Below are 16581 nucleotides of genomic sequence, written 5' to 3'. Positions count from 1 at the left end.
AGCAACTGATGTTTTTCCAGTTATTTAGATCTGACTTTATGTGTGTATTCTTCATGTATTTCATACAAAATATATCACAAAAGACTAAATGAAAAAGCAGATATCCAATTGTCTATTGTTCAGCTAGACATTAAAAAATTTGGAAAATATATGCAACATTGGTATTCTTCTCACTAATTTTTTTTCTGTTTTGGAAAATATAATAATATTGTTTATATTAATTTATAAAGGATTTATTTTTAAATTAATTACTTAAATATTTTAAAATTTTATCAGTGTTACTTTCTAATATGATAAATATTCATATATATAAACATATATTTCATTCTGCAGTCCATCACCTCTCTGTCAGGAAGTAGGTAGCTTTCTTCTTCATTTGACCTCCAGAATAATGGTTGAACATTGCATTGATCAGAGTTCTTAAATCTTTCACTACTATTTGTTTTTATAACATTAATGTTTTAGTATAACTTGTTCTCTTGATTCTTCTTACTTTGTTTTGCATCAGTTCATACAAGTCTTCCTAGGTTTCTCTGAAACCATTCTTTTCATCTTTTCTTATAGCACAATATTATCCTATTACCATAATTCATTTTATTCTTTACCATAATTTATTTTAACCATTTTCCAAATGATGGACACTCCCTCCGTCACCCCCTCAGTGTCCAGTTTACCACTACAAAAAGATCTGCTGTAAATGTTTTTGTATGTATGGAGCCCCTTTCTCTTTCATCTCTTTGAGGTATTGGCTCAGTAGTCATATTTCTGGATCATAGAGTATACAATTTAGTAATTTTTGGAACATTGTTCCAAATTGCTTTCCAGAATGGCTGGACTGATTCACAGCTCTGTGCCTGTTTTCCCACAGCTCCTCCAGATTTATCATTTTTCTTTTCTGTCAGCTTTGCCAATCTGATGGTTATGATGAAGGACTTTAGAGTTGCTTTAATTTGCATTTTTCTGATTATTAGTGATCTGGGTCATTTTTTCATATAGTCATAGATAGCTTAGATTTTTTTCCCTTGAGAATTGCCTGTTCATATCCTTTGACCATTTATCAATTGGGGAATGGCTCTTGTTCCTATAAAACTGAATCACTTCCTTGTATATCTTGAAAATGAGACCTTCATCAGAGAAACTTGCTGTGATAATTTTTTTTTCGAGTTAACTATTTCCCTTCTAATCTTATCAGCTGTTGATTCCTAATTTTTAAAAAAAAAGTAGAGATGACAATATAGCTTGCTACAAACTTAAAGCAGATTGGATTTTAGTAGTGTTTATTGATACAATAATGCAAGCTTAGCATTTAGGCTGGTAGCATATTCCCCTCCATTGGAATCTTCAGTCAGAGGCAGGGCGACCACTTGTCAGGGAGACGTATTTGGCAGCTGGCTGGGCTAGATTACTTCAGAGGTCCCTTCTATCTCTGGGCTTCTGTAATTTGTTGTACTTTTGTTAATTTGTTTAAAAGAAAGACACCCTCATGTGTAGCTGCTATTATAAAATAATAATAAGTTCCTACTATAGACATGTTTTAAATGTACTAGAAGTTAGTGTATATCATTGCTCTAGCAAGGAGAAAGTAGACTTTGGTGGAGTTGGAAAAATCCTTAGATTTTATCTAGTCTAGGGCTAAAGGTTACAGAGAGGCACATTTGGTCTCAATACAAGGCAGAATATCCTAATAGTTAGAGCTGTTCAGAAAATAGAATGGACTACTGCAGTATTGAATGAGTGTCTCATTCCTGGAAGTGTTCAGAACATGACAACGACCTTTCTGTAGTGTTAAGAGAAGAGATGTGTACTTCAGGCAGAGGGATGGAAATGGAGTCTGCGATGCCTTCCATCTGAGACAGTGATCTGTTTGTGCTGTGTCATGAGGTCATCCAATCCGTTTGTAGGTAGGCTCTATTATAGTCAGGAAGATCTTCAGGGTCCCTTGATGACTGAAATGTAGAAGAGAAGGAATTATGGAATATGGTCACCAGAATATTTCCCAAATTATTTTCCTCACACTATGTGTTGCTGGCTAGATGCTTTTCTTGTTAATGTCCTCATTCAGCAACTACTCAATAAAAAGATTTCTTAATTGCCTGTTATGTGAAAGGTTCTGTGCTCAGCTTTGGAGAGCAAAGACAAAACAATACAGTCCTTACCCCTCACCAGCTTATGTTCTGCACTTGTCTGTTAGGGGAATAAACATTAACTTGATTTTTAAAAACTTTCAAATGCAAGGCAAGACTTATTGATAGACTCTTAATTATTTTTTAACTTTAAAATAATTTTGGAGGGAAAAAAATGATGATAGTTAAAAGACAAGCAATGTAGTGTAGCAAAAAGAACCCTTCCTTGACTGTCTGAAGACCTGGGTTTGAACCAGCTCAGTTACTGGCTCATTATGGCCCGTTGGGTAAGTCCCTCTCCTTGGGTCTCACCTGCTTTTTTTGGTGAAGTGAAGGGGTTGGGCTAATTGATATTCCCTTCTTCCACTAAAATGCTGTAATTCTGCAGGGTTTAAAGTCAGAATTTGTGTCCTTTTTCTTAAAAAATTGTGATTTTGTAGGCCTTCAACTTAAACACCTCTTTTACTTACAAATAGAAAAGTCTTCTTGGACTATACACTGTTGGAGGCAGCAGGGTGGTTTACCAGAGAAAGCGGCAGAATGGGAGTCAGGAAGCCTGACTCTATCTGTGAGTCTGTATGAGCATGGGCAAATGACTTTGTCTCAGTTTTCTCGTCTCTAGAATGAGTAAGGGCTCAAAATGAGGTGGGGCTAGATAATGTCTAAAGTCTTTTCCAGCTAATGATTCTATTTAACTGTCTCTGTGATGTGTACCTTGAAATTTGCACTGCTAGTCTGATGAATCTGTTTTCTGGTGAAAGTTTAGCTTTGAAATCAGAATCTACAAAAAGCATCACCACCACCACTACCACCATCATCATTATCATTATAATGATATGAAATTTTTTTGGATCCAACCAAAAGTTAGAGTAGCTTGTTTCTTTAGCCACAGTATATAAACACTAGGACTAATTAAATTTATTCTCAAAATAGAATCTTATAATAGGCAAATCAATAATTAGTTTCCAACAGAAATTTACCATTGTAGCCCCTAGGTTTTCTCTGGTCCAGAAAGATCACTGTCTTGGTGCGCATTTATCAATTTGTCTTTGCAGGTGAAGAAAGCCAAGATGCAAGATTCGGGAGAGCAGACTTTGAGGTGCGTAAGGTTAAATTTCTCTATAATCCATTCCCACCTTGTCTTTATTACTTTTGCTTTTTCTGCCTCATCATGGTGTGTGCTCTGATTTGGATGGAATAGTGTCACAAATCAAACACTTTATCATTTACTATCTACTTCATATTCCAAATAACTTGGTTTAAGATGGACATTTTTCTTCAAAGTAAATTTTCTCTCCCCTACACCTCTGTTTACTGATTACCAACGAGCATAGTGTTTGTTGACTATTTAATAGGAGTAGTGTCTATTCCAGTCACTTTTTTTGTTTTTGGTCCGGGGCCATGGGATGGGGGAAGAGCATTGACCAAAAGGATGCAGTTATATTTTAAAGCAGCTGTTTCCAGTTTTTGGATAGAGAGCACCTAACAAGGAGGTACAGAAAAGGTTCTTTGTATCTCACTGAGGATACTGGCACAAATCTGGTCATGAAATACATCAAATACTACCTAAACTAGGAAAATTTCAGGACTTTAAAAATTGGCTTTAATCCTTTCATTACCAGTATTATGACTAATTCAGAGTGCTATTTTTATTTACTTTCTAAAATGCCTGTAGTAATATTAGAACCATATGGTTTTGAAGCCTACAAAGACCTCTGGCTTCTAGAAGATTTTTCAGCCATCCCTTGCCTCCTCTGCCTTCCTTCTTTCCTATTAAGGAAGTTGTAGGAAGTATTGCACAAAGCTACTCTCAGATACTTCCCTCCTTTTTGAGCCACCACCCCACCCTCCACCCCCCACCCCCCAGCATATGCATTCATATGCTCCGATAACACCTATACTTGACCTTATCAGGAAGAGAACCCAAAATGAGAGTGCAGCTAATTGAGTCTTGACTTGATACCATTTTCTACCTATTTATAGGCTTGTTATGAGGAATAAATAAGGTTATGTCCATGACAGCTTTGGTGATAGAAGCTTCTGTACAAATATAAGTGGTGATATGTTGTTATCCCTCTTTTTTTCTCTCCTTGTTTATTTCTCTTAGTCTTTGCCTGGCTTTCCCTTTTTAGTTAGAGGTGACCTAGGGGTCAGAATGACCTGGGTTTAAGTCTAGCTTCTGACACATACTACTATGTGATCCTGGGCAAGTAACTTAACGTCTCTGTGCTTTAGGCAGCCCTCATAAATTGCTGAGAACAAACCAGCCCGCATTGGTAGAGGAGATTTCCTAATCCAGGAATTCTCCACCCCTGCAAGCCAGTAAAATCATAGGCCTCCCTCCACCCTCAACCCCTCTAAACCTCAAGTGGGGGTTAATAACCTTGCCCCATCTCCTTTTTGTCTCCAAGAGGATCCATTAAGTTGTGTTAGTACGTAGGGTTTTGTGAATACTTTGGAAATAGCATGTAAGAATAAAGTATGACTACTTTAGGAATAGCAGAGTTGGCATTTGGTGCTCTGAAAAATTGTGAACTTTTGTAAATCTAGGAGTTGTTGTAAACCTAAAAGTTTCTTTCCTGTTTTGTGCTTCTGGTAAATAACTTTTCACGTTTATAACTTACCTTTCTTTTTTTTTTCAAGTAGCTTGTAGTTCTACATGTGTTTTAGAAATACGAAATCTCTACCTTGGGGCTATTTGGGGTTATTTTTCTCTCTCACATCTTGGATATCGAGCATGTTGCTTCTTTGGACTGGCTGGTGATAGGATTTAAGATCAAAGGAAATGCAAAGAGGATGAAGTGCTGGACTGGAGCCAGAAGCCCTGGGTGGGAATCCTGCCTCGGATACTGGCTTAGGATGCTGGGCAAGTTACAGTAACTCTCCAAGGCCATCTGAGAATTCACTTGTCTCCCTGCCAATAGCCCTTGGTGTAAGTGCTTGGGGCCTTAAAGGGCTAGATAAAAACCAGCTGTTCTTGTTTGTTGTTGTTGTTGCTAGTATTGTTATTTTACCGATGAAGAAAGGCCTCCATGGATGTTAAGTGACTTGCCCTGGGCCACACAGGTGATGTGTGTAGCTGTGAGAATTCTAACCCAGGTCCTCTGACTCCAGACTTAGCACTCTTTCCAAGCCACTTTGGATGCTTTCCTTTCTTTTCACCTTTTCCTTCCCATCCTTCCTTTCCCTTTCTATCACTTTCTCTTTCCTTCCCTTTTCCATCTGTAATTTTCCTTTTTTCCTTTGGCTCCTGACACCACTCTGGGAAATACTGGTAGACTGATAGACAGATTTCTGGAATAAACTTCCATCTGCCCCCACCCCTTCACGTTGTCCTAACCCCCAGCTCACCTATCACACAGACTGATTATAGTGCTCCTATTTAACAAAACATCATTTCTTCTCTGGTCTTCAAGGTCATTTGTCAACACCTACTTTCTCCCCACAGATCCATCTCTGGATCGCAGGATTTGAGAAAACAGATGGGATCTTCAAGATCATCTGATACAAGCCTCCCATTTTACACATAAGGAAACAAACTGAGGCTTAGAGAAGCTCAGTGATTACACCAGGGCCTGCAGGTTGTCAGAGCTGGAGCTAGAACCTAGGTCTTCCCAAATGGAGTCTGTAGTGGTGCTCTCTCACCACATCATCTCCTGTTATGCCCTAACATGTCCTCTCTGCTGTCTCGGGACACTCAGTAATGATTAGACATTGGTGGTGGTGATGTTCCCTGCCATCTGTGGCACGGTTTCAGGCTTGTGCAGGAGGCAGCCCTGGAACCGCCTAGGCCCAGCCCTCTGAGCACAGGAGCCAGGGCTCTGTGGAAGGGACTGGCTTGCCTTGCTGCTGCCACCCTCCTCCTTGTCGTCCTTCAGTTTGGGCATGGCCACTGAACCCCTCCGTCCACCCTGCTTGGGCCATGGAATCTCAACATATATCCAGAATACAGTTGCTTTTAGATGGAGACAGAGTCGGTAACTCTTGAGGACTTAGAGCACTCATTTCCTCAGGCTCATCCTGGATGAAGACAGGTCAGCCAGCATTTACATTATGGCAAAAGGAGGGAGGGAGAATGTTGTGTGAATATCTTTTAAAAGACAATGCAGATTGAGTCTGGGAGGAATATGAGCAAGGCCTCGGTATAAAATTAGCAGAGCAATAGGAATCTTTTGTGAAATTCAAACATGATCAAATCATGAAATGATGTGGGACAAGGCCAACAAGCTACATATATCTTTTTTTGGAGGGGGTGGCAATTGGAGTTAAGTGACTTGCCCAGGGTCGCACAGCTAGTAATTGTCAACTGTCTGAGGCCAAATTTGAACTCAGGTCCTCCTGACTTCAGGGCTGGTGCTCTGTCCACTGCGCCACCTAGCTGCCCCCAAGCTACTTATGTCTTAAAGTTTCTTTTTATATATGAGTACCTGGTCTCATCACAAAAGATAGCTGATATGTGCTTTTGCAATTGGTTCGATATCATATTTCAGCTCCAACTTTGCAACCTAAAAACACTTAAAATATTTTTGCAGGTCCGTTTTTATATAACTTGGAAGACCTTGAAACTTACTGCTTGCCATAAGCATAACTTTATTTTCTGTTCAGTTAATAAACAGCCGTGCCCTGCAATGAGATGTTTCCCAGATACAAACTTTATGGAGCAGCAGTTTGGCAATACCAACCTTTATTGGCACTAAACAGATAGAATGTCTCCCCAAGAGTAGTTCTATAAGAGACAGGGGAAGGGGCATGGTTTTTAAGTTACTGTGTACTGTGCACATCTGGCTGTGAATTTGATTGAGAAAAATTATGGTTAGAAACATTTTTGGGTCTACAATGGATCAATAATGTTTTGGTGACTAGGAATTAAAATCGGATTACTGTGTGTGCTATTATTGTTAACTACAGGGGCTGTTTTCAGGCACAGATTATTGATCACAATTTAGGTTGAACAATAGAAGTGATTATAAAGTTTTTGCAGTCATAAATTTTATAGATGGCGTGGAATTAGTACAGCCTGGAGAAGGATCATTTGATGTGTGGATTTGGCCTAACCATGCTAAGAATGAACACTTTGACCCTATAGAGAGCCTGCAGTACACTGTACTTGTAAGCTCATGTAGAAATCAAGGAACTTCGCTAACAACTTTGACTCTCTGTAGGAAAGGCTTCCTCAAGAGCAGTGGGTTTTGCTTATCTTAGTATCACCCAAGTGAGTTAGCTTTGCTCTGTCCAACATGGTATTGTTATGGTTAACAAGAAGAAACTACAAACAGAACTTCTAATCCCACTATCAGTTTTTTCAGATTCTTCCAAGATATTTCCTTGCTTGGCTGCATGGATTTTGGGGCTGGGATGGAGTAAGGGGGTACATTCCTCTGCCCTGAGTTTATAACATGTTCTTTGAATTCTCAAGGTTGAAGGATAGAAAATTATCCTATTTTGAGTAAGTGGAAGTTCAGTATACATTTTTTTCTTACTGTGACTTATTAAAGACCATTTTTCATATCTCAATGCTTAACCCAGTACCTACCAGGCAAAACTTAGTAGGTGCTTAATAAATGTTTATTGACTGACATCAATGCCTTCTCTCATTTATTATTGCTTCTTGAAAACTATATTAAACTTCTTTTTCACTTAATATAAGCTAGCTTTTTAAATTTAGGCTTTATTTTGGGGGAATAATACTAATTTTAGTTCAAATCTGTGCCAGTGCCTCCTAGCTGGATAATATTTAGAGACAGTTATTGGTCAGTTGGTATAGAAAAACTTTTTTGAATAGTCATATTTGTAGATGCCTTTTGATGAATGTCTTTAACTTAAATCTAACAGAAAAGCTATGATGTTATCCTTTTTTCATTTTCATTATATAATGTTAAGAAGTAAACTGATGAAATACTTTAGCTTTTAAAAATACTTTAGCTTTTTAAAAAAAAAATACTTCCCTTGTAGCAACCTGCTGAGATTGATTGTTCTTACCGGTGGTGCCTTTTATTTTGGCTGTCTTGCTTTTCTGAAATACCTTTTTCTTTCTGCCATTCCATGACATTCTTCTTCAAATCATGATTCAAAATAAACCTCCTTTTCTGGTAGAACCTTTCTTGATTAACCCTAACCAACTTCCACCATGACTTTTCTACTTTGTATGCTTTGTTCGTTTTCACATGTATTTTTAAGTCAATTTTTTGTGTATGTCCATTCTTCCTAGATTAAATTTTTAGACATTCCAAGGAAAGTCTTGTTTTTTACATTGCTTCTGTCCCTCTCCAAAGTGCCTTGTAATAGGATTCTGCACAAGATGAGTTTTCAACAAATGTTGCAGCAGATGGGCTCCCCCGTCTTCCTTCCACTTGCAGCATTGCAGACAAGTTTCACAAACTCCTCTTACAGTTATCAGGGTCATAGCTGTAATTAACTAGCAAGTTGCTTTAAATGTAATTGGTGCCAATTGCTGTTTGTTGAATTGAATTCTTGTGCCTCTAACTTTGGAGAGCATAGGGATTCTGAGTAGGAGCTCATATGCTTATAGCATTTTTGTAAAGCACTTTTTCCCAACATCCCTTTGAGGTGGCAGACAGTGCTTCAGAAGAGATGATACTAAGACTTGAACCCAGAGCTTCTCACTCTTTGTTCAGTGTTCTTTCTTTTCTACCATTCAGTTTTCTGGGATGTCTGATGAAATGCAATACTGATATTACAGGCTGTTGTATGTGATATATCTTTTGTAGCACTTAATCTTGATTTTCCATATAGAAAGTTCTTTTGGCACTGAGGCACCATTAACTCTGGAAAACATCACGGAGAGAAACTACCTTCAGGAACTGCTACTTTCTCATCAAGGAGAATTCAAAGGAATAGCTAATTTTTAAAATAACCTGATTTTTTTTTAATATGCAGATAGATGTGACTAGACCCTAGCGACTTTCTGCCCAGAGTCCTAAAGAAATATAAGAAATAATTCTGGGGGGCAGCTAGGTGGAGCAGTGGATAGAGCACCGGCCCTGAAGTCAGGAGGACCTGAGTTCAGAATCCGGCCTCAGACCAAACACTTGACATGTACTAGCTGTGTGACCTTGGCCAAGTCACTTAACCCCAATTGCCTCACCAAAAAAAAAGAAAGAAAGAAAGAAAGAAATAATTCTGATGTGTATTTTTTCCTGGCCCTTTGAAAAAATTGAATTATAGAAGTAGTGGCAAAGGTTGAATTTCTAGGGCATCATAAAGACATTTCATTAGCTCTCGTTTTTTACCAAATTGACTGAAAGTGGCTTTGAGAGGAGCAGTGCCTCATAAATTGAAAGTAAGATGAAAGATCATAAGTGAAAACGATACTTGAACCAGCTACATAGCACTTTAAACAAATGTCATTTTAAAATTCCCATTTTTTTGCATAATGCATAAAAGATAAATCAGTGGGAACAATATGTTTTTGAAAGATTTCTTCACTTTGGAAAAGGAGTCATGGGGCAGCTAGGTAGCACAGTGGATAGAGCACTGGCCCTGGAGTCAGGAGGACCCGAGTTCAAATCCAGTCTCAGACACTTGACATTTACTAGCTGTGTGATGACTCTGGACAAGTCAATTAACCCTGATTGCCTCATCAAAAAGGAAAAAAATATTAAAAATTTTTTAAAAAATTGGGGGCAGCTAGGTGGCGCAGTGCATAGAGCTCCAGCCTTGGTGTCTGGAGGACCTGAGTTCAAATTTGGCCTCAGACACTTGACACTTAACTAGCTGTGTGACCCTGGGCAAGTCACTTAACCCCAATTGCCTCACCAAAAAAAAAAAAAAAGTCATAATAGGATTCCTTAAGTAGTGGCTTCCTTAGAGCACTTGAGTATGATTTTAAATGTGTCCTCTTCTCCCCCCTTCAAGATTCACAGGTTTTCAAAAGTGATACCTAGTTTTACATCTCATTGTAGAATGGGGTTTACAGCAGTGCTTCAGTGCTAACACTGATCTTACATGAGCTAATAAACTGAGGAGGACCTTACTGAGCTGTGCAAATGTTGTTTAGCATATATAACAGCTAGCATTTACATAGTGCTTGATAGCTTACAAAGTGTAAGTTTTCTCATTTGTAGAGGTAAGGTTTAAAAAAAATATTTTTGTCAGTGCTAGAAAATTTAGAAGTTATCAAAGATCAGAATGAAATACCCTGAGATACAGTGTAGCTTAGGAAAACACATGTATTTGGGAGATCATTTGAGGCAATCTGTGCTTCCATGTTTTACTAATACATTCTCAGGACAAGACTATCAGGGAACAAAAGAGTTTTTCATTTGTCATTTTGTCCCTGGGCTTTGAAATTTGGTTTTGGGTATACAATAAAGATGTTTGAGACTCTGTATTGGGTACATCTAATCTTTCTTTCTGATAGTGTCTCTGTACAGTCTTAATCTCTTATTTTCTTCCTGTTCTTTTTTGGCTGACAGTATGTGGGCTGGAACCTTCTGATCCTGTGGATCCCCCTGCTCTAGTTCTTAGAGAAACAGGATGGTCATCTCATCAAGACTATGAAGAAGCAACAAAAGAGAGGGCTGAGAGAGAGAAAGAGCAGAAGTTGAGGGAGTGTGGAGAGAGTGGAGAAAAATAGAAGGGAAAATAGAGGAGACAGTTGTGGAGAGGAACAGGGGAAACTTGGAGGGGAAATAGACTTTATGCTTGTAAGGGCTGTTATCAGTCTTCCCAAGATCACAGTCTGGGGCACAGCTACTACCCCATTCCAATTGTGCTTTTACATGTGAGTCACCTTTCCTCATTTGTTCTCTGATTTACTTGGGGGGTGTGTGTGTGTGTGTGTGTGTGTGTGTTTTCCATCAATTTTCTATTTGATGAGAATAATAAAGTAAGTTTCTTTTATAGTGCTAGTGTCAGGAGATAGGAATAATATCCCACTTATAGGCTAACTGTTGTATCAAGTTTCTTCTGCTATCTTGTTATGCCTTGGGAACATAATCTGGTCCCTTGTATATTTGAATCTGTGTACAAATCAGCCTCCTGACCCCTAGTAGATGCCTTTCCATTTCCATTTCTACCTCTTGGTGCTTTTATGACTTTCTTAAATGGAAAAGAAACCATTTAGGAGTTAAAAATTATATAATAATTATGCTGGTTTTAATAATAACATACCACATCTACTGCCAACCAGACTACTTTCTGGAGCTTCTGTATGCTATCAAGACTTGAAGCAGCATATTGGGGACCCAGAACCCCCATAATGGAATTCTGGGGAAGCCACTTTGGGGACCCTGATCTTAACTTTTCCCTGGAAGCCACAAAGAGATCCTGTAGGCCTGAGGGCCTCAAAGCCCCAGGGCCCCCATTGCCCTGCAGGGAACAAAGTGGGGTTGGGGAGGGGTTTCTTTCAGACTCACCAGGAATGTTTATTCATACCATCCACAAATATAGAGTTCCTCCTATGTGTAGGTAAATTCCAAATGTTCTGGGGGAGATGTACAAGGAAACAAAAACAGAGTCCATATCCTCAAGGAGCTTACCGCTAAGTGGGAAAGTTATGAATTGTGCCCAGATAAATAGAAAGTGGATTAGCACATGAGAGACACCAAAAGAGAAAGGCAGGCTGCTATGATCTCAGGTGGTGGGGTGAGATCACTTCCCCCCGAGGTATGGAGAAGTCAGCCTTTAAGCATTGTCAGTCATTTCAGTTATGATTTTGGTGGCTAATGTATTAATTTTGATTCCCTCCAGTCAAGTGAGCAACCCTGAAGGCAGTGATCAGAAACCTGAAACTTCAAGCCTTGCTTCAAACCTTACCATGTCAGATGAAAGTAAGTACCTAAAAAACAGATCCTTTCAATAATTCATTTCCATTGTGTGCAAAGAGGACCAATTTCACTTTTCCTGGACTGCTGGATGGAGAACAAAATCACTGAGATTCTTGTGCAGTGAGTCCAATTTAGGGATTTCTTCGAGATTCTAAGCAGAGGGGGCAGTGTCCTAGGGATAGCAGGGCCATACAGAAAAGCTTGTGAGTCCTCATAGGGCTTAAAGGCTTAACCCAACAGCCTAAAACCAAGAGAAAAATTTGAGAGGTTGGGCAAATTAGTAATAAACTGTCACATTAAATATCTGAAATAGGTCTTCTGAGAACCAGAAGTCTACTTTTGTTTTCTAAGGTAATCTCCAGACTTGTAAGTTACCAGAGTCCTCTCACTGATGCCCTTCTATCTTTCTTCCTTGCTCAATCACAGAAATAGCCAAGGGTACTTACTTCTCTAGCATGTCCATGCACATTACAAGACAGTAAAAAATGGAGTAAAGTAGAGAAGCAGTTATTAAGGTCTTACCGTATGCATGGCACCATACTTAGCACTCAGGATACAAACAAATGGATCCATATCTTTCAAGGGGCTCGTTTCTGATTAGGGGCAACCACACATGAAAGAGGGTTCAGCTTCATGCCAGATTGAACGGAGAAAAAAAGTATTTGTAAAAGAAACAAGCCAGTCCCTTTGATACTAAACAATCCAGTATGGTGGCACATGCCTATTCCCTGCTGCTGGGAAGGCATGGGCTGGTGGATCTCTTGAACTTGGGAGTTCTGAGCTACAGACAGGCTAAAGCCAATTAGGAATCTTCAGTTAGTCTGGTACCAATAGCATGAACTCCTGGTAGAGTGGGTGGTCACCAGGCTGCCTCAGGATGGGTGAAGGAGCCCAGGTTGGAAGAGGAGCCAATCAAAGCTTCCTTGCTACTCATTAGTGGGATCGGGACTATGAATGGACTCTGCACCTCCAACATGGGTGAGATGGAGAGACCTAGTGTCAAAAGAGAGAGGGAGGGAGACACAAATGCTAAACAGCCACTTCTCTGTACGACATTTGCCTTTCAAAATTTCTTCCCCTCACTCCAAGATAACTTCACCACTTTACCTTAGAAACAGGAATTCTTAACCTTTTTTGTTCTGTGGACTCCTGTGAATGTTTTCAAATGTAGAGCATAAAATACATAGGATTACAAATGAAAACCATTATGTTGAAATGCAGTTATCAAAAATTCACAGACTCTGGGAGTTCTTAACTCCTGTCGTAGAACATCCCATCTAACCCAAGGGTCCCCTTTCATGCATGCAGTAGGCACTATCTTAGAACTCTCTGTTCCCTGCCTCCATCCAATGGAAAATCTGTCTCCTAAGATGGCTTTTATGCTCTGAATATATTTTCTCCTCCCCCTAATTCTCCAAATGGCCACACTAATCCAATCCATAACCAGCCTTTAGAGGATCCCTGGTGCAGAACAGGTCCCTCCTTGACATAATATTTACCATATTCTCCTCTTATCCTCTCTTTTGACATCATATTGTATTTTACCAGTTAATTCCTTTTGGATCATTAAATCTTCCTGGCTTTCAAACTGGGGCCAGATCTTAACTTGTTCTTGAGAGCAGTGAGAAGTATGTGATTAAACCCATGGCCTACAGCTCCCAGAATTTTTACTCTGTTTTCTTTGATTATCTTTGAGGACTGGAATAATTCAAGGAAAAGATTTTTAAAAGGCTTTCAGGAAGTAGATTATGGTAATGCTCCCCTACCCGTGTAAATTAGTATTAGAATTGATTCAATAGTAGGTGTTCATGTAAATGAGGTTTTTAAAGCACTGTATGTGTCTTATTTAATTTGATTCTCACAACAACCTTGGGAGGTAGGTGCTCATTTTACATTTTACAGTTAAAGAAACTGAGGAAAACAGAAGTTAAATGATTTGCCCAGGATCACACAACTTCTAAGTATCTGAGGCTGCATTTGAACTCAGATCTTCCAAGAACTATGTGACACATGAGGAAGTAACTTAGAGAAATCATCAGAATTAGGTGAGGCCTGCTCATCATTGTCAATTTTTCCTATTAAGTGAATTTTACCCCTTAAACTTAAAAGAATTTGATTGTTTCGTGAATCTGTTTCATAAATTCACTCAAACATTGATTTGCATTGGTCCACACCTGACCTGACTTTAATCTTCCCCTGAACTAAGGGTACTTTTGACTTCTTTAAAATCATCTGGCTAGAGGCACGGTTTGGTCTACTTTCCAGTTGTTTACCCTAGAAGGCACAGTCTTACTTATTTTAGACAAAGTTCTTGAACTATTGAGGATTCTAGTAAAAGCTTGTCACATCTAGTATTGGTCTGCATGTAGCATGGACTTACTCTACAAGACCCAATAGGATTTTGCTTCTGCCACTGAGGCGTGAACATTTTGCCATATTTGCCCCTTACTTGAGGGTTTGCTCCCCAGGAGGACAGTGGGATATTGTTAAGAAAAGGCCTATCACTCGAGGGGTATCTAGGAGCGCTAGGACAACCTTGGAGTCTGGCCTTCTGTTTCTCCTTCTACACGTTAATTTACTTCTACTCTGTCTTTGGCACCTTTTTAGGGGACATTGGACAGCCCTAAATGCTACCTTTAAATTAGAGGCCATGGCTTGTTATAGAGGCAAGATTGTGGACTGGGAGTCCAAAAGCCTAGGTTCTGGTCTCATCCCTGCCATTGATTTTCTCTTTGCCCTCATGTAAGTTCCCTTCTGGGTCTCGGTTCTTCCACTGTAAAGTGAATGAATTAACTTGATGATCTCTAGAAACCTTTTCAGCTTTAAAATTCTGTGATTCTGTTAGTTACAAGGAGGTTCTCCACTTAGCTCTTTGCTGATACTAGCGCCCTTTTGGAGCACTAGTTTTCCCTGTCTGCCTCCTGCCATCTCGTTTTGATGTCCATTCAGGTCAGATGTCCCTGCTCTTCACAAGTCAGCAGAGGCAGGTGCAGTTTTAGAAGCCTTCTGTTTGCCTCTTGGCAAGACCTTGGCTCTCAGTTTGTACACAGAGGCATCTGGGAGAGGGCAGTGAATGCAAACTGTGACCCCTTTAGAAAGTTAACATTTGAGCATTTGGAGGGCACTGAAACCTGTATTGGTGTGGAATGTTCCTGTCCTTGCTTCCTTCTCTCCTGAACTTGTTTCTGCAGGAACAGCATACCAGAGCCCAAAGGAGCTCACCCAGCCCCCTCATTTTGCCAAGGATCACAAGAATCTCTGGAGGGAAGGGATATGCTTGTGGCCCCACTTGGGCACGTCTGGGACTAAAACTCAGGTGTCTTGACTTCCAGTCCAGTTATTTTTCCATCTCAACATACCAGCCCTCCTGCATTGCTTTTAAAGAATGTACTGTGGGATATGTAAAAACTCCATTTGACCTTATTTAAAAATTTATTTCTATTTCATCTGGTGATCTTTTTTATTTCAGTTATGACATGTGCTGATTACATCCCTCGATCATCAAATGATTATACCTCACAGATGTATTCTGCAAAGTAAGTTGATTCACTATTTCCAAAATTCACATACTGTTCCTCTGGATTTTTTTTTTCTACTAACTTTACTTTGGATACTGAATTATCTTTTCGTATCCCTCTTTTTCTCTCTAAGTTTATGATTCCCCAGGCATAAAGATGTGCAATAATGTTGTAAGCCAGATGTTCTCACGAATCTATTAATCTGGGAATCATACAGGGAATCATTCTGTTAGGAAGTGCTGAAAGTATTGATAATGGCAAGGATTCACTGCCTTTGACCACTGTCTTTCCCTGGAGGCCCAAGCCGTCTCTAGGGGCTAATGAAGACCATTGCTACAGACACTGGCATTTTCCAGCTTGTCCTACGACTGGGCTATTGACCTTTGTGAGGGAAGGTCCTTACAGGAGAAATAAGCCTATGAGTGTCCCAGGCAGGGCAGCCTTCTGAGAGGCCTGGCTTTTTGGGGATGGAATAAGCCCCACCTTGGAGAAGCAAGGCATCCAGAGGAGTTTGGGCCTAGAGGGGCTTGTACAAACACAGAAGCCCATTATACCCCTGACTGCAGATAGATGGAGCTTCTCTGAAGGCAGAATAAAGGTCTGCCCGAGCTTTCTTCCTAGAGCTGTTGTGGGGAATGATATCACTAAATATGAAAGTATATTGAGCTCTCACGGGAAAAATGAATATGAACAGAACTGTTGTGATTGTTAGTGTTTGTGAGAAGGACCTAAACACTGTCACCAGGGAGAAGTAATCCAGTTGAAATACTTGGGGTTGTTACTGATTGTCAAATTATGTGTGCTATAGATACCATGCACCTTGGGTTGTGGACACTAGAGACCTTGTTTCTTTATGTGTTATGCAAAGAAAATTCCAATTCCATTAAATATGAGCATAGAATATACTCTGAGAAATCTTCCAAGTTTTTCTTTCATTCAATAAATATCACTTGCCATGTGTAAAGGATTGTTGAACTGTGTACTTTTCAAATTAACCCCTTAAAAATGTCATTGAAAAGCATTTAAAAAATGGAAGAGAACATAAAGGAGGTCAGAAGGAAACAGACAAGCAAACTATCTCAGAAGGTTATGTGTTGAATTTATTATATACTTAAAAGGAAAAGCAGGTTGTACACAGTGGTGATTTGGAGT

The 16581-nt window shown here is 39.5% G+C and overlaps 1 protein-coding gene across 6 annotated transcripts in view; it reads left to right on the top strand.

Annotated features, from left to right (window-relative positions):
- EYA3 (EYA transcriptional coactivator and phosphatase 3) overlaps window positions 1-16581 on the top strand; it is a 121950-nt gene that overhangs the window by 57769 nt on the left and 47600 nt on the right. For all 6 annotated transcript variants that reach the window (XR_003569296.1, XM_027864451.1, XM_027864454.1 and 3 more), the window contains 3 exons: window positions 3179-3222; window positions 11835-11914; window positions 15381-15447. Coding sequence is in view for 5 of the 6 variants with exons in the window: in XM_027864451.1 (XP_027720252.1) it covers window positions 3179-3222; window positions 11835-11914; window positions 15381-15447 (191 nt within the window). In the remaining variant the exon portion in view is untranslated. The remainder of the gene's footprint in view (window positions 1-3178; window positions 3223-11834; window positions 11915-15380; window positions 15448-16581) is intronic.

Source organism: Vombatus ursinus, unplaced genomic scaffold, assembly GCF_900497805.2.
Source record: "Vombatus ursinus unplaced genomic scaffold, bare-nosed wombat genome assembly UNPS02014775.1, whole genome shotgun sequence".
Lineage (NCBI taxonomy): Eukaryota > Metazoa > Chordata > Mammalia > Diprotodontia > Vombatidae > Vombatus > Vombatus ursinus.
Note: the sequence above shows the minus strand (reverse complement) of the source record. Positions and strands in the feature narration are given on the sequence as shown.